Here is a 24,485-nt window from a genome sequence, read left to right as displayed (position 1 = left end):
AGTATTAAACTTTTTAAACTAGATTATTTTTTCTCAAATGAAATTGTATGCAGGAGCCTAGGTTAACATGGGCCTGCTGTGGTTGATTTGATGGTGGGATGCTCAGAGGCTTACCTCCTTAGCCTCAGATAGAAGCTGTATGTCAGTACATAGCATAAGATAGATATTGGAACACTTTATGGTCTAGTGGTGATTATCTTGTATTTCAGCAATCACTGCTATTTACTATTTGCTTTTCAAGAGAAGGTGTTAACTTTTCTGATGACATTTTCAGAGCAGAGCAATATATTTTTACAACAGCTGACATTGAAGGCAAGTAATCTGATGGCTTGTGTGGTACTGTTTGAATTTATGGCGATGACATATTTCAAGAGATTCTTATGAATAGGAAGATTGATTGCAAGCCTTCTCTGATGTACCAGGCAACTGTCCCAACCTGACCCCACATCCAGCTTTTAGAGTTCTGAAGATTCTAGTTTCTCAGTCTTTTAGGGTGTTTATAGGTAGTTTCGTATTTGGGGTCCCTTCTGCAGGGCAGCAGGTAGAAGAAAGCAAAAACCTAAGCATTTTTCTGTCTACCCTCTGTCTTCCAAAATCTTACTAATATCTCCTGTCTGATACTATCTTTCTCTACCTTGTGGATTTTGATCTTTCTTTGCTCTTTTTAATATTTTATAGAAAGGAGTGTTTTGCATTATAATGACTGAGCAATCTGATCTTGTTTTCTAGTCGTTCCCACTCGGTTTTCTCTGTTACAATACATATGAAAGAAACTACAATTGATGGAGAAGAACTTGTTAAAATTGGAAAGTTGAACTTGGTAAGTATCTACCTTAAGATCACTGTTTCTTTTCTTTTCTTTTTTTTTTTTATTTATTCATGAGATACACACACACAGGCAGAGACACAGGCAGAGGGAGAAGCAGGCTCCATGCAGGGAGCCCGACGTGGGACTCGATCCCTGGTCTCCAGGGTCACGCCGTGCGCCGAAGGCAGGCACTAAACCACTGAACCACCTGGGATGCCCAGTCATTTGTTTTATGTTACTATTCCCCACTAGGACAAACTGAGTTAACACATGTGAAGCATTTTGAATAGTGAATACCTAGCACATAGTAAATACTCCATGTATTAGTCATTATTTTTATTTTTATCTATTTTTTTTATCTTGTGCGAATTATCTACTGAGAGGTTAGTATTTTGAACACAAATTTGGCATAGTCTTCCTACTATGTCATAACCTAACTTTCTCAGATTCTAAGAATTGTGGAAATAGAATTCTGAAAAATAAATTTGGCATTTATTACAAGTTAATTCTGTTAGTACCTATTTCCAAGAAGCCACCCAGGGATCCTCCAAGATCACTGTTTCATTCTTTCTTTTCCCCTCAGCTTTATCAAGGTATAATTAAAGTGTACAATGTGATGATTTGATATATGTATGCTTTGTGAAATGATTATCATAATCAGATTAATTAACATATCCTTCACCTCACATAGTTACTTTTTTTTTTGTTTGGTAAGAATGCTTAAGTCTACTCTCTTAGTAAATTTCATTATAGTATTTTTAACTGTCATCACTGTAGTGTACATTAGATCCTCAGAGCTTATTCATCTTATTACTGAAGGCTTGTACCCTTTGACCAGCATCTGCTTCTCCCCCGCTCCCCTGCTCCTGGTAACCGTCATTCTATTCTGTTTCAGTGAACTTCTCCCCCTACCCCCCACCTAATTCTCCACATAAGGGAGATCATACGTATTTGTCCTCCTCTGTCTGGCTTATTTCACTTTGTATTATATCCTTTAGGTTCATCCATGTTGTTACAAATGATAGCATTTCCTTTCTCATGGCTAAATAATTATATTCCATTGTGTATGTATACAATATCTTCTCTATTAACTCATCAGCTGACACTGATTGTTTCCGTATCTTGGCTATTTTGAATAATGCATTGAACCCTGGAGTGCAGATATCTCTTTGAGATACTGATTTCATTTCCTGTGGGTAGTATACCTAGAAGTGGGATTGCTGGATCATATGGTAGTTCTTCTGAACTATTTCATTCTCTCTTTCTCCTTTTTTTTTTTTTAAAGATTTTATTTCTTTATTCATGAAAGACACAAAGAGGCAGAGACATAGGCATAGGGAGAAGTAGGCTCCCTGTGGGTAACCCAATCCTAGGACACTGGGGTCATGCCCTGAGCTGAAGACAGACATTCAAACACTGAGCCACCCAGGCATCTCTCTCTTTTTTTTCTTTTAAAGATTTATTAAAATAAATAAATAAATAAAGATTTATTTATTTATTCATGAGACAGAGAGAGAGAGAGAGAGAGGGGCAGATACATAGGCAGAGGAAGAAGCAGGCTCCCTGCAGGGAGCCTGATGTAAGACTTGATCCCAGGACCCGGGGATCACACCCTGAGCCAAAGGCAGATACTCAACTGCTGAGCCCTCAGATGTCCCCCCCCCTTTTTTTTTTGAGACGGAGGGGGCGGGGGTGCAGAGGGAGAGAGAGAATCTTTGTTTTATAAAGATTTATTTGAAAAAAAAAAAGATTTATTTGTTTTAGAGGGGAGAGAGGGGCAAAGAGAAAGGGAGAGAGAATCTCAAGCAGAATCCCCTCTGAGGAGCCCAACATGGGGCTTGATCTCACAATCCTAAGATCATGACTTGAGCCGAAATCAAGAGTTGGATGGTTAATGGACTGAGCCACTCAGGCACCCCTCAGCTGTTTAATTCTTGACCACCTCAGAGCAGCTTGAAATTCTGTACTTGTAGACAAATATTTTTGGAGCCACTGGGTAATTAGCTTTGTAGTGAATTGTTAATTACGAAAAATTGTCTTGTTGACTATTTAACATATTATATTTGAGAATGAATGTCTTTGCATCCAAATCCAATGGAACTGACAACTTTCATTTTTGAAATGCAAGGTTGATCTTGCGGGAAGTGAGAACATTGGCCGTTCTGGAGCAGTTGACAAGAGAGCTCGGGAAGCTGGAAATATCAATCAATCCCTTTTGACTTTGGGAAGGGTTATTACTGCTCTTGTGGAAAGAACACCTCATGTTCCTTATCGAGAATCTAAACTAACTAGAATCCTACAGGATTCTCTTGGGGGACGTACAAGAACATCTATAATTGCAACAATTTCTCCTGCATCTCTCAATCTTGAGGTAAGTCTTTTAGAAGGTTATCTGCAAGTGTAGTAGATATAATTCTTATTTAGCTAAAACATGCTTTTTTTTATCATGTATTTTAAAAGTTCATTAATGGCTTTCATTCATTCTAAGCAAAAGTAGAAGAACCTAGGTATTGCCCATGGACACATAGAGGAGGATACCACTGAAAAGATTGTCTTCCTTCCTTCCTGGCAGCTTTTTTAATCTTAAAAAGCCAATTACTTAATGGCTTTTCCCACACAGTCTTCAAAAGAAACTGCTGTCATTATTCATTCATTACTCATGCTTCATTCCTTTTCGTAGATGAATTATTTTCCATTGTATGAATATAGAATGGTCATTAGCAGTAGATGGTTACATGATGTATGGAGTTGTTCTTTTGTTTTGTTTTGTTTTGTTTTGTTTTGTTTTGTTTTAGATTTTATTTATTAGAGAGAGAGAGAGAGAGAGAGAGACAACAAATGGGGGAGGGGCAGAAGGATAAGCAGACTTCCCTCTGAGTAGGGACACCCCCTCCCCCTTTGGCAGTGACGTGTGGAGATTTAATTGAAGACTTAAAAATGGGTTAAATGAATGCCAGTGTTGTAGAAGCTGCTAAGAGGGCACTGAATGTGTGAGAGGAGTCGGTAGAACCAAGAGAAGTAAAAAGGATGGTGAAATCTCTTATTTTATTGTGATTGCTCCTTTAAATGGAGTTTGAAGAGATTTTATAAGGTCTTTTGCTCCCCTTTTGTTTTAAAAAACTTCTTTCCAGGGCATCTGGGTGGCTCAGCAGTTCAGCGCCGCCTTCGGCCCAGAGTGTGATCCTGGGGATTCAGGCTCGAGTCCCACGTCAGGCTCCCTACATGGAGCCTGCTTCTCCCTCCTCCTGGGTCTCTGCCTCTCTTTCTATGTCTATCATAAATAAATAAATAAATAAATCTTTTTAAAAAATAAATAAATAAAAATAAAACGATCTCTTTCCTTAGATAGAATACATGTACTCACCCATTAAAAACTCACCCATTAAAAGTATGTAATTTGATGATTTTAATATATTTGCAGAGCCATGCAACCATCACCAATGTTTAGAGCATTTTCATTACCCCAGAAAGAAAACTTGTATAACCTGTTAGGAATCACTCCTCATTTGCCCCCATTCCCAGCCCCAGGTCACTACTAACCTACATTAAAATTTTTTTCTTTTCTTAAGACTTTAATTCCTTGTTAGACTGCGTGCATGCTTTAGCAGCAGGGGGCAGGTGCCGAGGGAGAGGGAGAAGGAGAAGCAGACTCCCTGTATCAGAGAGCCTCATGTGGGGCTCAATCCCAGTACCTAGAAAGCTACCTGAGCTGAAGGCAGGTGCTAAGATGCTAAACTGACTGAGCCACCCAGGTGCCCCAACCTACTTTTTTAATCTATAGATTTGCCTAGTCTGGACATTTCATGTAAATGGAATCATGGAATAAGTGTTCTTTTGTGACTGGCTTCTTGTACTTAGCATGTTTTTAGTGTTCGTCCATATGGTTAGCATATATTCATGCTTCATTCCTTTTTGTAGGTGAGTTATTTTCCATTGTATGGATATGGAATGCTTTGTTTATTCATCAGATGATAGAGTTCATTGAATGTGAAGACTAATGTAAAAAATGCTTAGGTCAAATTATCATAGAGTTGAAAACCCTGAAAATTGGAAGGGAAAAAGGATGTTTTGTTTTTTTGTTTGTTTTGTTTTTTAAAGATTTTATTTATTCACGAGAGAGAGAGGCAGAGAAATAGGCAGAGGGAGAAGCAGGCTCCCTGCAGGGACCCAGATGCGGGACTCGATCCCGGGGCCCCAGGATCACGACCTGAACTAAAGGCAGATGCTCAACTGCTGAGCCATCAAGGCATCCCAAAAAGGATGTTTTGAACAAAATTCCTTGTAAAGGCTAGACATAGTGGTCCTAGTGGACGATAGATTTTTAGGTTAGATATAACCATTAGTTGTTTCTTGTAAGTTATTTTTTGTCTCTAAGTTATTTTTTTTTTAGGATTCTATTTATTTATTCATGAGAGACGCAGAGAGAGAGAGGCAGAGACACAGGCAGAGAGAGAAGCACGCTCCATGCAGGGAGCCCAACGTGGGACTTGATTCCGGGTCTCCGGGATCACACCCGCAGGCCAAAGGTGGCACTAAACCACTGGGCCACTGGGGCTGCCCTGTCTCTAAGTTATTTTATAGTACATTTTAGGTGTACTATAAGTTACATTATTCTTACAATATTTTTAGTAACTGGCATTTTTTCTTCTTCACAGGAAACTCTGAGTACATTGGAATATGCTCATAGAGCAAAGAACATACTAAATAAGCCTGAAGTTAACCAGAAACTCACCAAAAGAGCTCTTATTAAGGTAACTGAATTTTGTGGAGTAATGTAATCTTGTTTGACAAATGAGGACCTGAAATAGATAAACTGTTGAAAGATTTGTTAAATTGCCTGTGGTAAGGCTTTTCATCTAATGTTTTTAATTAGCTACCTAATATATTAAAATGTTTTTATAATGCTAATATGGTGACTTTACTATCTATCAAGTCAGCAAAATTTGCAATTATTTACCTTTACAAAATTAATTTATTTATGGCTTTTTTGACATAATCACCATACATTAATGTAATATAATTATCACATATTAGGGTATAATTTCCATAATACTCATCCATTGTAAGCCTACAATTCAAAGATTTTTAGTTCATTTATAAAGTTGTGCAACATCACTACAATCTAGTTTTAGAAAATTTTATCATTATAAAGTTCCCTCTGTGCCCATTTGCAGATAGATTTGCCCTTTCTAGACATTTCTTAAGTGGAATCATACAATATTTGATCTTTGGTATCCGGCTTCTTTCACTTGGCATAAAACAGGGACTACATCTATGTTGTAACATGTTTCAATAGACGTTTCTTTCTATTGCTGAATAGTATTCCATTAAATAGAGAGTAACACATTGTCTTTATCCATTCACCAGCTGATGGACATTTAGATTATTTCTAATAATGCTACTATGAACATTACCATTCAAGTCTTTGTGTTAATGTGTTTGCAGTCCTCTTAGGTAGGTACTTAGTTTAATTTCTGTGTTGCACAGTAAGTTTGTCTTTTACTCTTTAAGAAACTTTTCAAAGTGGCTGAATCATTTTAAATTTTTATCAACAGCCAGTGTATGAGTGTTGCACTTTCTCTACATCCTTTCTAACATTTGTTATAGTTTGCCCTTTAAATATTAGCCATTCTAATAAGTGTATTATTGTACCCTCAGCATGGTTTTAATTTGCATTCCCCTAATGAATAATGATAATGCATATCTTTTCACATGCTTATAATCCATTTGTATATCCTTTCTGTGAAAGGTCTATCCAAATCCTTTGCCCAATTTTTAGTTGATGTTCTTTTTTTTTTTTTTAAGATTTTATTTATTTGTTCATGAGAGACACAGATAGAGGCAGAGGCAGAGGGAGACCAGGCTCCATGCAGGGACCTTGATGTGGGACTTGGTCCCAGGACCACAGGATCACGACCTGAGCCGAAGGCAGATGCTTAACCGCTGAGCCACCCAAGCGTCCCTTTTACTTGGTGTTCTTACCACTGAGTTTTAAAGGGTTGTTTATATCTTTCAGATACAAATAGCTCTTTATGAGATGATTTGTAAATATTTCCTCCCAGTCTGGCTTGTCTTCCTTTTCTTGGTAGCGTTTTTTTTTTTTTTTTTTTTTTTTAAGTTTTTATCGAGATAATTGAGATAAATGATGGAAAAATTCTTAGTACATTTTGTCAAATTACAATAAAGTATCACCACAGAGATACTGACATTAATAACAATCCATTCATCGTATTCCTCAGTTCTCCTTATACTCATTTGTGTGTGTGTATTTAGTTCTATACAATTTGTCACATGTGTAGGTTTGTGATTCAACCACCACAGTTAAGATACTGAGCAATTCTATCACTGCTGGGGTCCCTCATATTGCCATTTTATAATCACTTCCTTCCCACTCCCACGTTCCCTTCCCAATCTCTGGTATCCATTAATCTGTACTCCGTATCTAAACTCTTGCCGTTTCAAAAATGTTACTGAATGGGGCACCTGGATTGGCTCAGCGTTTGAGCATCCGCCTTTGGCTCAGGTCATGATCCTGGTGTCCTGGGGTCGAGTCCCACATCAGACTCACAGTAGAGAGCCAGCTTCTCCGTCTGCCTATGTCTTTGTTTCTTTCTCTCTCTGTGTCTCATTTGTCTCATGAACAAAGAAAATCTTTTTTAAAAAAGTTATTGAATGGAATCATATGGTATATAAACTTTCAATATTGTGTTTTTCACTACTACTCAGCAGAATTATCTGGAGGTTCACCTGAGGTGTGCATATTGATCTTTCCTTTTGAGAGCCGAGTAGTATTCCATTGTATGTATGTATCATACATATAGTTTGTGTAACCATTTGTTTACCTGTTGAATGACATTGGGCTGATTTCAGTTTTTCATAATTATAAGTAAAACTGCTATGAACATTTTGTTTGTAGGTATCTGTGTAAACATATATTTTGCCCAAGAGTGTAAGTTTTTGTGCATGGTAATTGAATAGTTTTGTTGTTGTTGTTGTTGTTTATTTTTTAAGGAAATTCTAAGCTGTTTTCCAGATTGGCTATACCATTTTATATTCCAACTAGCAGTATATGAGTGATCTAGTTACTCCATGAATTCACCAGCATTTGGTGTTGTAACTATTTTTTATTTTAGGTATTCTGATGAGTATAATAATAATAGGTGATAAATATTTCACTGTGGTTTTACTTGCATTACTCTAATGGCTAATGGTGTTGAACATCTTTTCATGGGCTTATTTGCTATTTGCATATCCTCTTCGTTGAAATGTCTATTCATGTCTTGAAACCCATTTTCTGATTGGGTTTTTTTTTTTTTTTTTTAAACTTTTTTTTTATTTATGATAGTCATACAGAGAGAGAGAGAGAGGCAGAGACATAGGCAGAGGGAGAAGCAGGCTCCATGCACCGGGAGCCTGACATGGGATTCGATCCTGGGTCTCCAGGATCGCGCCCTGGGCCAAAGGCAGGCGCCAAACCGCTGCGCCACCCAGGGATCCCTCTGATTGGGTTTTTAATTTTAAAAAAAATTTGAGGGGCTCCTGATTGGCTCAGTCAGTTAACCATCTCTGACTCTTGATTTCAGCTCAGGTCATGATCTCAGGGTCCTGGTATCAAGCCCCTTGTAGGGGGCTCCCTATGCCCCGTAGAGTCTGCTTGTTGTCTTCTGCCTCTCCCCCTGTCCTCTCTCTCTCACCCTCTCTCTGTCAAATACATAAAATAAATCTTTTAAAAAAATTTTTGGGGAGTGCTGCCTAGGTGGCTCAGTTGGTTGGTCATTTGACTTGATTTCTTTCTTTTTTTTTTTTTTTTTCTGACTTGATTTCTGCTCAGGTTGTAATCTCAGTCTCAGGATTGTGAGCTCAGGCCCTGAGCTGTGTATAGGGCCTGCCCAAGATTCTCTCCCTCTCCCTCTGCCCACCCCCCAACCTCTAAAAAAATTTTTTTTTAATATTTTATTTTTAGTTAATCTCTATGCTTTAACCCACAACCTGGAGATCAAGAATCACATGTCCCACCAACTGAGCCAGTCAGGCTCCCTGCTAAATTGGAGTTTTAAAAATTATTGTGGTTTGAAAGTTCTTAATATGTTTCAGACACTAGTCCTTTGTCACAAATGTGGTTTGCAGTCTGTAGCTAGCTTACCTTCCCAGTCTGTAGCTTATCTTATCTTCTTAAATGGGCTTTTTTTTAAAGATTTTTTTTTATTTTTTAATTTTATTTTTTTTATTTATTTATGATAGTCACAGAGAGAGAGAGAGAGAGAGAGAGAGACAAAGACAAAGAGGCAGAGGGAGAAGCAGGCTCCATGCACCGGGAGCCAGACGTGGGATTCGATCCTGGGTCTCCAGGATCTCGCCCTGGGCCAAAGGCAGGCGCCAAACCGCTGTGCCTCCCAGGGATCCCTTTTTAAAAGATTTTGAGAGAGAGAGAGAGAGAGCAAGCAAGTGTGCACACACATACATGAGCAGGGAGGAGTGGCAAAGGAAGAGGGAGAAGCAGACTCCTCCTCACTAAGCTGGAAAGCCTGACATGTATAAGGCTCAATCCCAGAACCCTGAGATCATAACCTGAGCTGAAGGCAGATGCTTAACTGACTGAACCACCCAGGTGCCCCTTCTCTCTCTCTCTCTCTTTTTTTTTTAAGATATATTTATTTGTTTATTTGAGAGAGAGCATGAGTAGGAGGAGCAGAGGGAGAGAAAATCTCAAGCAGACTCCATGCCGAGCATGGAGCTGGATGCAGAGCTCAATCTCAGGATCCTGAGATCATGACCTGAGCTGAAACCAAGAGTTGGGCACTTAACCAACTGTCCCACCCAGGTGCCCGTTTATCTGGGCTTTTGCAGGGGAAATATTTTAATTTTGATGTGGTCTAATATATTTATTAATTTTTCCTTTTATGCATTTTACTTTTGTGATAATTTTAAGAACATTTTGCCTAGCTTTAAATGTCCCTACCTTTTTAAGTTTTGTGTTTCTACGTTTCATATTTGAGTCCATGATCCATTTTTATTTTTGTATAAGGTGTTAAGACTTAGGTTAAATCTTTTTCACCTTTGGAGTGTCTGGTTTGTTTTAGCATTCTTTGTTGAAATGTTATATATTTTCCATTGAATTGATTTTGCACCTTTGTTAAAAAATCAGTAGGGTATATTTATGTGGGCACCTCTCTGGGTTCTCTTTTTCTGTTCCATTGATTTAATATGTCCCTCCATTAATACCACACAGTTTTAATTACTGTAACTATGTAACAACTCTTGGATTCAGGAGCCCCTGGGTAGAGCAGTTGGTTGGGTACCAGACTCTTGGTTTCAGCTCAGGTTATGGTCTCAGGGTCTTGGGATCTAGCCTTGTGTTGGCCTGCCAGCACAGCGAGAGTCTGCTGTGGTTTCTCTCTCCTTTTGCCCCTCCCCATGCTCACTTGTTCTCTCTAAAATAAATCTTTTTAAAAATAACGGGGTGCCTGGGTAGCATAGTTGGTTAAGTGTGATGCTTGATTTTGGCTCAGGTCATGATTTCCGAGTCCTGAGATCAAGCCCCGTGGCGGACTTCACGCTTAGCTTGGAGTCTGCCTGAGATTCTCTTTCTCTCTCCCTCCATACCTCTCCCCTGCATGCGCATGCTCCCTCCTTCCCTCAAATAAATAAATCTTTAAAATAATAAAAATAAATAACTCTTGGGATCAGGCAAACAGATTAAAAGGAAGTTTATGTGAGGAAACCTCTTTCTTCATAAAAAGTCTAAGAATTGTCAGGACCTGAGGAAAACTACAGTGGTTTTATACTTACTATTTTAAAAATACCAAGCTTTTTAATAAGCACTCACCCAACTTAGACACTTGGATTTTTGAATCCTAATGTTATTATTAAACCTAAATATATTTAAGAATGCTTCTTTAATATGTTAAAATATTCAGTTATTGTTTAAATTTCAATTGTATGTTTTTTAAAATGGTTTTAGGATCCAAACAAAGTTTGCCCTTTGCAATTTTCTTCAATGTCTTTAGATCTGAATACATATGTTCTCTTTTTATCATTTTTCCCTCTGTATTTGTGGAAGTCCTTATATTAATTCGTCCTACAGAATTTTCCTGTAGTATCTTTTGACATGTTCCATTCTTTCTATTTTCTGTAAATTGGTAGTTGGATCTTGAAGCTTATTAGTAGATTCAGGTTTTTTCTTATTTATATATTTTTGGCAAAACTACTTCATAGGTGTTGGTATGTTCTCCTACCAGGAAGCATATAATGCCTGGTTCTTTATTTGTGAGTATTAAGAGTTCCAGAATGGTAGCTTTTTAATTCAATTGTTTTTCTTTTTCTTTTTTTTTTTTTTAAGATTTTATTTATTTATTCATGATACACACACACACACACACACACACACACACAGAGGGAGAGGGAGAGGGAGGCAGAGACATAGGCAGAGGGAGAAGCAGGCTCCAGGCAGGGAGCCCCACGCAGGATCCCAATCCCAGGACTCCAGGATCATGCCCTGGGCCGAAGGCAGGGCTGAGCCACCCAGGGAGCCCCTCAATTGTTTTTTCTTAATTGATTGTAAGACTACCTCTGTAAAGAGGAACTTTCAGTTTCTGAAGTATATAGTGCTTATAGGAAAGGCAGTACAAATGCTGATACATTTCTTTTATTTGAGAGTTTTTAGAATAAGTTGGTTTCCTCACCTTTTTTTTTTTTTTTAAGATTTTATGTATATGAGAGAGAGAGACCCCATGTGTGCATGCGCACAAGCAGAGGGAACAGCAGAGGGAGAGGGAAAAGCAGATTCCCCGCTGAGCAGGGAGCCCAACTCAGGGGCTGATCCCAGGACTCTGGGATCATGAACTGAGCTGAAGGCAGACACTTAACCAACTGAGCTACTACCCAGGTGCTCCAGTTTCCTCGCTTTCTTAATGTCATTATAAACTCATGGACCTACTTGTGATATCCTTATTGATGTTCGAATCATCCCATCTTGGGCCAGTGGGTAACTCTTTAAGGGTGTTCTTGAGTCCTTTTTACTATCTAGGCTTTGTTAGCTTCCTTGTTCTATTTTGTTTGACAAGGTGTTTAAGGTTTATCTTACATGTCTCTCGCTCCAGTCCTAGAGTCAGACACTTCTCTAAGGAATCCTGGTTCCTTTTAATGTGAAATGCTATTTGGACACCAGCTTGGTTACTGGAAGTTGTATTTTTTTCTTCATTATATTTTTATAATGCGTGTATTTAAAGGAGCTTTGAAAGTTGACTCTAGGGGCAGCCCCGGTGGCGCAGCAGTTTGGCGCCGCCTGCAGCCCGGGGTGTGATCCTGGAGACCAGGGATCGAGCCCCACGTCGGGCTCCCTGCGTGGAGCCTGCTTCTCCCTCTTCCTGTGTCTCTGCCTCTCTCTCGCTCTCTCTGAATGAATAAATAAATAAATCTTAAAAAAAAAAAAAAAAAAGAAAGTTGACTCTATTCTAAACAAATTAATATTGAATGAAAAGTGTGATTATGACTTGTTATTCTTTTTTATGCTTTAAAAAACATAAAGGGGGAAGCCTGGGTGGCTCAGTGGTTAAGCGTCTGCCTTTGGCTCAGGGTGTGATCCTGGAGTCCTGGGATCAAGTCTCACATCGGGCTCCCTGCATGGAGTCTGCTTCTCCCTCTGCCTATGTTTCTGCCCCTATCTCTCTCTCTCTCTGTGTCTTTCATGAATAAATAAAATCTAAAGGACAAGGTAAAACATAAAAGGGCCTAAGTACTTATTTTATCTATTACATATTCTCTCCAAAATAAATGAAAAAAACCTTAAATACTGAATTGATACCTATAATGTTATTCTTCTGTAGGAATATACAGAAGAGATAGAGCGTCTGAAACGAGATCTTGCTGCAGCCCGTGAGAAAAATGGGGTGTACATTTCTGAAGAAAATTTTAGGTAAGCCCTTGGCTATGGAAATTAATTTCCAAAAATAATCATTTTTTGGTAAGGTGTTTGAAGTAAAATTTACTTATGTGACAATAACTAAAATCTTTATATCTAGTGCTTCCTATAAGTGCTTCTTTTTCTTTTAACATGAATAAGTAGTTACCAAATAGTTAAAAAAATTTTATATAGCTTTAATTTTTAAATAATGATAGATTCATATGAAGTTGTGAGAAAAGCACAGAGAGGTCTCACAATTTTTCATTTGTTTTTCCCATTCATTACCTCTTGCATAACTTTAGTATAACATCAAAACTGGGAAATTAACATTGGTACAATGTGCATATATAATTGGATGCCATTTTGTCTCATTTGTGGATTGGTGTAGTTCTACAATTAAGATACAGGACTATCCTACCATTACAAAGATCTCCCTCTTGCTGCCCCTTTGTAGTCATACTCATCCTTCTTCCCTAGTGGTACCTAACCTTTGGCAACCACTAATTTGTTCACTTTTTAAAGCTCTGGAGTAGTTTATTCAAAGGCAATCTGCTGAAGTTTTATGTAGAAACAATAACAACAGATTGAACAAGGATCAAGGTGAGTGGGATGCCAAGAATTTTAAGTTGAAAATTCCTGCTTGCATTTATTCTTGAAGGCATTAAGGAGAGTGACTTTCACAGTGCATTTTATTTTTTTAAAGATTTTATTTATTTATTTGAGAGAGACAGCAAGAGTGGGGGGGTGCGTAGAGGAAGAGGGAGAAGGGGAGGTCTATGTGGGACTTCATCCCAGGACCCTGAGTTCATGAACTGAGCCAAAGGCATGTGCTTAAGTGACTGAGCCATCCAGGTGCCCTCATTTTTTAAATGAGGGCATTTTTTAAAAATTAATGAGGGATCCCTGGGTGGCTCAGCGGTTTAGTGCCTGCCTTTGGTCCAGGGCGCAATCCTGGAGTCCTGGGATTGAGTCCCACATCAGACTCCCGGCATGGAGCCTGCTTATCCCTCTGCCTGTATCTCTGCCTCTCTCTCTCTCTCTCTATCATAAATAAATAAATAAATCTTTAAGAAAAAAAAATTAATGATAAAAGGTATTTAGAACTAATTGATAATAATGAAGAGCATTTTGGCATCATCTTTTATGCGACTTTTTTTACAGGCGATACATGTATTTTTACATTACATGATCGTTCTGGGATGCCTGAATGGCTCAGTGGTTGAGAGTCTTCCTTCGGCTCAGGGCATGACCCCAGAGTCCTGGGATCGAGTCCTGTATCGGGTTCCCCGCAGGGAGCCTGCTTCTTTCTTCATCTGCCTATGTCTTTGCCTCTCTTTCTCTCTCTCTCTCTATCTCTCATGAATAAATAAATAAAATCTTTTAAAAAATTACGTGATCATTCTGATAATAGATAAGTCATTTATTTAAACTCATTTTCTTGGGGCACCTGGGTAGTTCAGTCAGTTAAGCATCTGCCTTCAGCTCAGGTCATGATGGTCAGCAGCAGAGCAACTACTCTCATCCACATACAGTAGTAGGTGAGAGGCTGCCTGTCCTTTAACCATAAAACCTGGGGGGAACATTACTTATTGATTAGATTAGGTCTGAGCTGTGCCATATATGAACCAATAACTTAAAAGGAGTCAAATTTCCCTGATTGTCTTGAGCCAGTCAAGCTTAGTTCCTGGATCTGGGGATGGAGTCCGATTCCCTCCACACAGCTTGGCTTCTACAGTCAGGAGGGAGTCATTTCCCAAAGGAAATGTGGATTTCCCCCACATTACCCAAAGGAATTGGGTGCTTAGTAGGCAATCAGTGAAAGAGTGAACAAGTGTTTTTGTACTATGATTTGCTAATGTAGTATCTTCTGCTGTTGTCAAATATTGGACATTAGGGACTGATTATCTTATTTTCTTACCTTCTGTTGACTATTGCTTTGATGTATTTTAGATTTTTTTTAATTTATTTTTTATTGGTGTTCAATTTACTAACATACAGAATAACCCCCAGTGCCCGTCACCCATTCACTCCCACCCCCCGCCCTCCTCCCCTTCTACCACCCCTAGTTCGTTTCCCAGAGTTAGCAGTCTTTACGTTCTGTCTCCCTTTCTGATATTTCCCACACATTTCTTCTCCCTTCCCTTATATTCCCTTTCACTGTTATTTATATTCCCCAAATGAATGAGAACATATAATGTTTGTCCTTCTCCGACTGACTGACTTCACTCAGCGATGTATTTTATATTAAGAAAATTTGTAAAGTTGGGCAGCCCTGGTGGCGCAGTGGTTTAGCACCGCCTGCAGCCTAGGGCGTGATCCTGGAGACCTAGGATCAAGTCCCACGTCAGGCTCTCTGCATGGTGCCTGCTTCTCCCTCTACCTGTGTCTCTGCCTCTCTCTCTCTCTCTCTCTTTCTTTCTCTCTCTCTGTGTCTCTGTGAATTAAAAAAAAAAGAAAATAAAATTTATAAAGTTATAAATAAATAATAAATTTTAATTTGTCAATCCCATGATTAAAAAGACAATATTTGTTTTTTGTTTTTTGTTTTTTTTTTTAAGATTTTGTTTATTCATGAGAGACACAGCAAGGCAGTGACATAGGCAGAGGGAGAAGTAGGCTCCCCAGAGGGAGAAGTAGGCTCCCCGGAAGGAGCCTGATGTGGGATTCAACCCCCAGACCCAGGATCATGCCCTGAGCCACAGGCAGATGCTTGGCCACTGAGCCACCCAGGTATCTTGACCTTGTTTGCTCTTCATAAACATGAGGCATAATCTGAGAGTTCTTAGTGAAACACTTTTGGAATTATTACACTGTAAGAGAAGGATTAGGAAAGCTGCAGCCAACATTTAAAACGAGATAATGCTTTATTTACTCCAAGCTTCATAGACCTTTTAAAATTTCATCAAAACTGTATCATCCATGAAATAACAATGTTGCATTACCTTTTACACATTCAATATAAGAAAAGCATTTCAGATATCTCATTCTATATTAAAGAGCATTTCAGAAATCTCATTCTATATTAAAGAGCTATTTCCAGGAAAGAACTAATATAGTTCATGGGAAGACTGTCAGAATTAACTATCCTTTTATACTTCAGTTCTAGCTTTTTCTTTAATCACCAGTATCTCTAGTAATTTGAGGAAATTTGCATTCACAAAAGTATCTTTGTCATTTAAGCATAGTGTGAAATAGAAAATTGTTGGGTATGAAGGCACTAGACTACAAAAGATAGTACATACTTTGGGAACTTGCTAATGCTAAAGAAATCAGAGATCCATTATTTTATTTATTTATTTATTTTTAAAGATTATTTATTTATTTATTCATGACAGATAGAGAGGCAGAGACATAGGCAGAGAGAGAAGCAATCTCCATGCAGGGAGCCTGATGAAGGCTCCATCCTAGGATTCCGGGATCATACCCTGAGCCAAAGGCAAATGCTCAACCCCTGAGCCACCCAGGCATCCCAATCAGAGATCCATTAAAGTGGGCCAGAATTATCTAAAGTGGACCAGTAGTACTGAGCTGCAGAACTGTGTTCTAGAGGATAATCCTTTGAGCTCATGAAGATTTTTGTGGTGGTATGATGGTGGAATGTGTTGAGGTGTATATTGGGGTATGTATGCAGGGAGCAGGAAGTATAATTGCTTTGTATATATACTTTAACTTTTCTAGTTTTTAGCCCCTTATCTCATCCCTTCCTCCTATGACACTTGATGCCTTCAAGTCCCAAGCCTTTCCTAGATTCTGTGGGTTTGTTCTCCATATTCCTGATAGCAGACACTTAAGTTGTGTCCACCCCCATCTCTACTTTATATGAGTTATAGTCCTTTGTCAGCTTTGTACCTTCACAAATTTTATATATATACATGATTTTTTCCCTCATTGGTAGGGATTCTCAGTTTCAAAATGGAGGTCGCAAGAACAGCCTGTTTATAAAACAAGGACAAGGAATACATTCATGTTTTGTAATTTGTATGTATTGCTTTTGACACTTTGGCATGATTATTGTAGTGATAAATGGTAGAGGACGTGTAACTGCCACATTACGTTAGAATACATTTTAAAGGTATTAGGAAAAATACTAACTGTTAAACTTATATTATTTTAGAGCCATGAGTGGAAAACTAACTGTTCAAGAAGAACAGATTGTAGAATTGATTGAAAAAATTGGTGCCGTTGAGGAGGAGCTAAGTAGGGTAAGCATTTTAAGATTTTTTATTTTTATTTTTTAATTTTTTAAAGGTTTTATTATTTTTAAGTAAGCTTTACACCCAACATGGGGCTTAAGTTTACAAAATCGAGATCAAGAGTTGCATGCTCCACTGATTAAGCCAGCCAGGTGCCCCTAAAGATTTTTTATTATTATTATTATTATTATTAGTTTTTAATTTATTTATGATAGTCACACAGAGAGAGAGAGAGAGGCAGAGACACAGGCAGAGAGAGAAGCAGGCTCCATGCACCGGGAGCCCGACGTGGGATTCAATCCCGGGACTCCAGGATCGCGCCCTGGGCCAGAGGCAGGCACCAAACCGCTGCACCACCCAGGGATCCCAAGATTTTTTATTTTTAAGTAATGTCTATATCCAGTGTGGCACTTGAACTTAACATCCCCAAAACCCTAAGATCGAGACTCTTATGCTCTACTGACTGAGCCAGCCAGGTACCACCACCACTCCACGCCCCCCCCCCCTTTTTTAACGTTCTTTTAATTTGTACTAAATCTTTGAAATCCTATGTGTGCTTCATCTGTATATCTCAGTTCAGATAAGCCACTTTTTTTTTTTAATAGGCTTCCTGCCCAACATGGGGCTCGAACTCACAACCCTGAGATCAAGAGTCACATGCTCTACCAACTGAGCCTGCCAGGCATCCCCCAATATTTTTTCTTTAAGATTTTTTTTTTCTTGCTGACTCTTCTACTAAAATTAAGTTGTATCATAATTTTACTGTAGTCAATGATGAAGAAACTGTCTATTTTGACATTTATATTAAGGCAACATTATAAGAAATTAACTGAATTGTGCCGTTTTGTTGTTAAAGCTAAATAATGGATGCTGAGACATTTTCATTACTGTGTTTATCAGATGAGAGAATGTAGATGTTAGGAGAAACTAGATGTTGAATAACTAAGGTGGAGAGATGTGACCTTTCTGTGCCACCCTCACAGTGTCAATGTTGAAAGGAACTTGAAGAACTAATACCACCACAGTATACCTGTTATTTAATTTCAAAGTTTTTTTTTTTTAATTTTTTTTATTTTATTTTACTTATTAATGATAGGCACACAGTGAGAGAGAGACAGAGGCAGAGACACAGGCAGAGGGAGAAGCAGGCTCCATGCACCGGGAGCCCGATGTGGGATTCGATCCCGGGTCTCCAGGATCGCGCCCTGGGCCAAAGGCAGGCGCTAAACTGCTGTGCCACCCAGGGATCCTAATTTCAAAGTTTTTAATGAATTTACAGGAAGAGACCAGATACCATATAAAATGTGCTAATCTCCATGGTAACTTGTTAGAACTTCTGTGGGGAAATAATTTGTTTAATTCTTCTGTTATATCATGAACTAGCCAGATGTTTCACCAAGCAGTTCAGCATTTTGTAATTCTTAAAAAAAAAATGTTAAATATGTTATATTTAGGTTACAGAGTTGTTTATGGACAGTAAAAATGAACTTGACCAGTGTAAATCTGACCTGCAAAATAAGACACAGGAACTTAAAACCACTCAAAAACATTTACAAGAAACTAAATTACAGCTTGTTGAAGAAGAGTATATTACATCAGCTTTGGAAATTACTGAAGAGAAACTTCATGATGCTGCCAGCAGGGTTTGTCTTTTATTTTGATTTGTACTTGCATTAAAAAATTATAAATTGGTAAAAGTAAGTTTCTTTGCTTAAGCATTAATTGTGAGATTCTATTTATTCACACCAAATGTTATTTCTGTCAGTTTAAGGAACATTACTTTACTATTTCATCTGAATTTTCCTTGCTAGAGTTTTCGACTTAAGAAAAAACCATTCCTGAAATTTTGTAAATAGAAGATGATTTTAATGTACTTTGGGGACATTTAAAATAAGGATACAATACTTTCCCCTTTGGTCACGATTGTAACTAATCAGTCATAAAGAATTGAGTGCCTTCTAATGATGGGAGACGTTGAAAGAATTGTTTATTAGGTCCATGTTAGAGGAAACAGTAACACATAATAGAAAAAGTTGTGAGGAAGCATAATTACTCTATTAGGTTGGCAAAAATCCCTTTTCCTTATCTAGATTGTTAGATGAGGGGAAATTACTGGGCAACCAGATAAATTAGCATGAATTGAAAATGTGTTCTGACACAATGTCTAAAACTTACTAGTGTTCATCAGGAGAAATCCTTAGGTAGCACAGATATTTTCATTAGACTGCTTTTGTCATAATCTATTTTATCAATATATATATTTTTAAATCATACATAGTTGCTTACCACAGTTGAAGAAACTACAAAAGATGTGTCTGGTCTCCATTCCAAACTGGATCGTAAGAAGGCAATTGATCAGCACAATGCAGAAGCTCAGGATATTTTTGGCAAAAACCTAAATAGTCTCTTTAGTAATATGGAAGAATTAATTAAGGATAGCAGCTCAAAACAGAAGGCCATGCTAGAGGTTCACAAGACTTTGTTTGGTAAGTTCAAGTATCTCTAATTATTCTAGTCTTTGTCTTATTAGTGTGAGACTAATTTTGATGATTTAATATCTTAACTCATGAACCATGTCACTAGTCCCTTCTGCACACAACTCTGTTCAGACTAGGGATCAATGCTTTTACAGCCTTTGAATTAAAACAAATCTTAGTTGGATTGAGGGTGTTTTGTTTATTCTGTTTTCTATAAAGTAAGCTTTAACCATACCCATTGTTGGTATCTTCATTTCGGGGAAAAAACTCTTAAGTGTTAGTTTTTTTTTTTTTTAAAAGATTTTATTTATTTATTCATAGAGACAGAGAGAGAGAGAGAGAGAGAGAGAGAGAGAGAGAGAGGCAGAGACACAGGCAGAGGAAGAAGCCGGCATCATACAGAGAGCCTGACGGACTCGATCCAGGGTCTCCAGGATCACGCCCTGGGCTGCAGGCGGCGCTAAACCTCTGTGCCACCGGGGCTGCCCAAGTGTTAGTTTTTTAATATGAAAGTGTTATCTTCATTATAGAAAATTTGTAAGATACAGAAATGTAAAAATTTGTAAAAATCACCTAGAGTCTAGCTGCTCTAAGCCAACCACTCTAAGTTTCGTTTATTGAGTTTATAACCTCTTTTACCTACCATAATACCGTGATTACCTGTAGCTAGGGATCAGAATAAATAATTCTTGTTTAAAAAAATAAATAAATAATTCTTGCTTACCATGAACTATAGTGATGGGTCTGATACACTGACAAATAATGTCAGGTGCTTGCAGGAGACTCTAGAACATGTATAATTTCCATTTGAAATACTTCTTTTTTTTTTTTTAAAGATTTTATTTATTTATTCATAGAGACACAGAGAGAGAATGAGAGGCAGAGACACAGGCAGAGGGAGAAGCAGGCTCCATGCAGAGAGGCTGACGTGGGACTCGATGCAGGGTCTCCAGGATCACGCCCCGGGCTGCAGGCGGCACTAAACCGCTGCGCCACCGGGGCTGTCCCATTTGAAATATTTCTTAGCGGCAGCCCCAGTGGTGCAGCGGATTGGTGCCACCTGCAGCCCAGGGTGTGATCCTGGAGCCCCAGGATCGAGTCCCAAGTCGGGCTCCCTGCATGGAGCCTGCTTCTCCCTCTGCCTCTCTGCTGCTCTCTCTCTGTGTCTCTCATGAATAAATAAATAAGATCTTTAAATATTAAAAAGAAAATGTATATATATATATATTTTCTTAGCTTATGTAATGAGCCAATTATTTTAAGTTTATTTTTTATTAAAATTTCCACAGGATATAGTTTCCTCAATCTCTTTAAAGTACTTCTAACTATATTAATATATTTATGTCAAAGTTTATATCTTTTTTTTTTCTTTTTGGTATAGGTAACCTGCTGTCTTCCAGTGTCTCTGCATTAGACACAATTACTACAACAGCACTTGGATCTCTCACATCTGTTCCAGAAAATGTGTCTATACGTGTTTCTCAGATTTCTGATATGATATTAAAAGAACAATCATTTGCAGCAGAATGTAAAATTATACTTCAGACACTGATTGTTAGTAAATCTCTTAAAGTATTTTTGAAGTGTTACTTTGCTAAGTCTTCAAAAATAGTATTAACTGCTCTTCTTTCATCTGAAGCTTTACAGACATGGTGATAAACATTTTAGGAGTATATAAACATTATATTTGTTTATATACTTTTTTTTTAGGTAGTATAAAAAGGTTTTTTTTTAAAGGTTTTATTTATTATTCATAAAAGACAGAGTCAGAGACACAGGCAAAGGTAGAAGCAGGTTTGCTACTGGGAGCCTGATGCAGGACTCAATCCCAGGACCCTGGGGATCACAACCTGAGCCAAAGGCAGGCACTCAACCACTGAGCCAGGTGCCCCTAGATTTATATTTTTAAACAAATCTCTCCACTGTTTTTTTCCTCCCAGAAAGATTAATTTCCAAATGCATATAACCAACCTTTGCAACTTTTTTCACTTGTATCTTGTAACATTAAGAGCAGGAGTTACAAAGCCTAATAACTTGAAAGGGCAGGTTTAGCGCCAGATAAATTCAGGGAACCCATGAGTTGTTAGTTGGCTCGGAAGTTGGTAAATCATCCTTTCCTCAAAGGGTTCTGGAATGATTATGCTGATGTTACAGCTGACCCAATCAGAGGGGGTAGTAGATGGTTAATTTTTAAAACTATAGTAATATAGAAAATTTCAAGAAAAGAATTGCGAGAATTCTTATGGAGTCAGAGCTGTGGTCTTAACTGTAAGGCTCTTTTTCATAGTTCTATAGAAGACACTCCTCTCATTACTCCTTCATAACTGATTTGAATAATTATTTTGTAGTTTTAAGATTTGCCTAGAAAGTTCTTGGCCACATCACTTACTTGGTTTTCTTCTTTGTGTCAGCTCTCTGCCTCCCCTTTTGAGTCAAACAATATTTGTTGAACACTTTCCAAGTAAATAACTACAAATGTTCATTGACACCATCTGGATTCAGTGCTTATATGACACTGATAGATTTCTTCAGTCACCCAAGTTTGACAAAGTTAATAGATGCTCAGTTGGTACTAATTTTTAGGAAATTGATTCATGCACTAAATGCAAGACTATATTTATTGATGTCTTCCTACCAAGTTCTTTACCACCTTGTAAACTCTGCTGGAGTCAAAACAGATGACTACTGTTCCCATAGAATGAGTTTAAATAATGATAGCTTTTCTTTCCAAAAGAAAATAGCCTTTTTATTTCACTGTTCACTAATTGAGTAGTTCCTCACCTTGCCTATTAGAGTTCCTCACCTTGCCTGAGTGAAGGGAATTTAGGTCAGAGTTTTTTCTCTTCTTGTAAAAATTACCAATCTAAGAAAAAAAAATTCTAATCTGTATTTTCAACTTCATATATACCTTGACAGAAGAACCATGACAAGTTCTTCAGATACCATGGGCTAGAAGTCACCAGGTCTTCAAAGTTAAATACCTCCAGCTCAAAGCCTACCTTTGAAGGCTATTTGGTCTCAGCCTTTTTGACTAGTAACCCAAACTTGTTTGACATTTATTTTGTTAAATTATACTTGTACAGCTTCTTTAAAAATTCTCTTTATTTGCAATGCTGAAATCTTATCAAATGATTTTCCCCTCTTCTGAATTCCTTTGACTTCTGTTGCATTAGATTGTTCATCTATCGTATGCTACATGACCATTTTCTTAATTACTATAGGTGGGATTAAGTAATTTATGATGAATATAAACCCTAGAAACAAAAAGGCTCTATAGGCTATCAAGATTAGAGAATGGAAACAGAATTTCACTATGCATGTGTTAACAAAGTATTTGAGATACTATCATGTAAACAGCTAGGTTTATGGAAATGAAAATATTCTTTTTAACTAGGATGTACTTAAGACTGATCTTCTAACTTCACTGGAAACGGTTTTATCCCCCACTGTGGTGTCTATACTGAAAATCAACAGTCAACTAAAGCATATTTTCAAGACTTCATTGACAGTGGCTAGTAAGGTAACAAATGTTATGTTCTTAATTTCTCAAAATGAAATAGTTGTTTAAGAAAGAAATTCTGTCTGTGGCCACACCCTTATACATGCAAAAGTCATGGGCTGTGAGTTGGAATTTGGAGGAGGGAGGAGATAGCATGCTTGCTGCCATTGATGTGATCGACAGAATCATGGCTAAGAAAAAAGAATGATCTTTAAGATAAATGTTTGTTTACATAGTAGCACCTATAGCATGCTACCATGGGTGGGTGTTTGTTTGCATAGTAGCACCTATAGCATGCTACCATGGGTGGGTGAAGAAGATATGCATATTCATGTATACATGCATTTGCATGCACATCTGCTTAAATGTGCATGAAATATCTCTGAAAGTATTTAAAAATGATAGCAATCATCTCTCAGAGGTGAGCGTGGCATTGGGTTCCATGGGCTGGAGAGGGAAGACTTTTTTTTCCCTCTGGATACTGTTTTCTAGTTTGTATGTGTTCTATTCTGTATGTATTAAAAATAAACTAAATTTTTTAAATTAAACTTTTTCCTTCAAAGATAGAAGATAAGAAAAAGGAAATGGATGGCTTTCTCAGTACACTGTGTAACAATCTACATGAACTACAAGAGAAAACTGTTTCTTCCTTGGCTGAATCACAGAAGCTATGTGAAAACTTAACTGAAGACCTGAAGAGAACAAAAAAAATCCATTCACAGGTATCTCATTTAGGTGATTCGGGGAGTGTAAAAAGGAAGTTTTATGATCTTTAACTTGATAATTCCTGTTATGTAATCTGAATGTTGTTGAACTAATTTAGATAATTTAAAATACCATAGCCACTCTTCCTTATAACAATAATTAATACAAAATAATTAAAAATAGTTTTCTTGACCAGTTAATATTTTAGGATTTGCTACATTTAGAACCCCATATGCTAAAGCAGTATAAGACAAACATGAGGGGGGGGGGGACTTTTGGTTTCAGCTCAGGTCATGATCTCAGAGTCAGGAGATCCCAGACTCCATCCCTGCATGGAGCCCAGTGTGGAGCCTGCTTAAGATTCTCCCCTTCTCCTTCTGCCCTACCCCCACCCCAATTAGTTTGTACTCTCTAGCTCTCTCTCTCTCAAAAAAAAAAAAAAATTGTATTAATTTGCTATAATTCAAATGTCTGACATCAAAGAGACAGAAATAGTAAGATATCAGGACATAGTTTATGAAAGAGAATAACTATACATGTAACCCTAGGGAAAAAACATTGTATCAAGCTATACTGTAGATATGGGCTCATTGTAAATGTTATAACTATTTTCTTCCAGTTGCACTCTCTAGCTTCATCTTTCATCTTGATGTGATAAAAGAATGGCCTTGTCTTTATTTGTTTATAAATTTTTATTTATTTATTTTAAGATTTTATTTATTCATTCATGAGAGACACAAAGAAGCAGAGACATAGGCAGAGGGAGAAGCAGGCTCCTTGCAGAGAGCCCAATGTGGGACTCGATCCTAGGACCCTAGGATCATGTCCTGAGCCAAAGGCAGATGCTCAACTCCTGAGCTACCCTTATCTTTTTTTTTTTTTTTTTTTAAGATTTACTTAT

At 37.8% G+C, this 24,485-nt stretch overlaps 1 protein-coding gene across 3 annotated transcripts in view; it reads left to right on the top strand.

Annotated features, from left to right (window-relative positions):
* Positions 1-24,485, top strand: part of KIF11 (kinesin family member 11) — a 51,572-nt gene that overhangs the window by 10,783 nt on the left and 16,304 nt on the right. For all 3 annotated transcript variants that reach the window (XM_072806104.1, XM_072806103.1, XM_072806105.1), the window contains exons 7-16: positions 730-820; positions 2,937-3,179; positions 5,464-5,559; positions 12,634-12,722; positions 16,825-16,912; positions 18,358-18,546; positions 19,182-19,389; positions 20,762-20,934; positions 22,775-22,900; positions 23,443-23,601. In XM_072806104.1, coding sequence (XP_072662205.1) covers positions 730-820; positions 2,937-3,179; positions 5,464-5,559; positions 12,634-12,722; positions 16,825-16,912; positions 18,358-18,546; positions 19,182-19,389; positions 20,762-20,934; positions 22,775-22,900; positions 23,443-23,601 — 1,462 coding nt within the window. The remainder of the gene's footprint in view (positions 1-729; positions 821-2,936; positions 3,180-5,463; positions 5,560-12,633; positions 12,723-16,824; positions 16,913-18,357; positions 18,547-19,181; positions 19,390-20,761; positions 20,935-22,774; positions 22,901-23,442; positions 23,602-24,485) is intronic.

The sequence above is a fragment of the Canis lupus genome, chromosome 29, assembly GCF_048164855.1.
Source record: "Canis lupus baileyi chromosome 29, mCanLup2.hap1, whole genome shotgun sequence".
Classification (NCBI taxonomy): Eukaryota; Metazoa; Chordata; class Mammalia; order Carnivora; family Canidae; genus Canis; species Canis lupus.
Note: the sequence above shows the minus strand (reverse complement) of the source record. Positions and strands in the feature narration are given on the sequence as shown.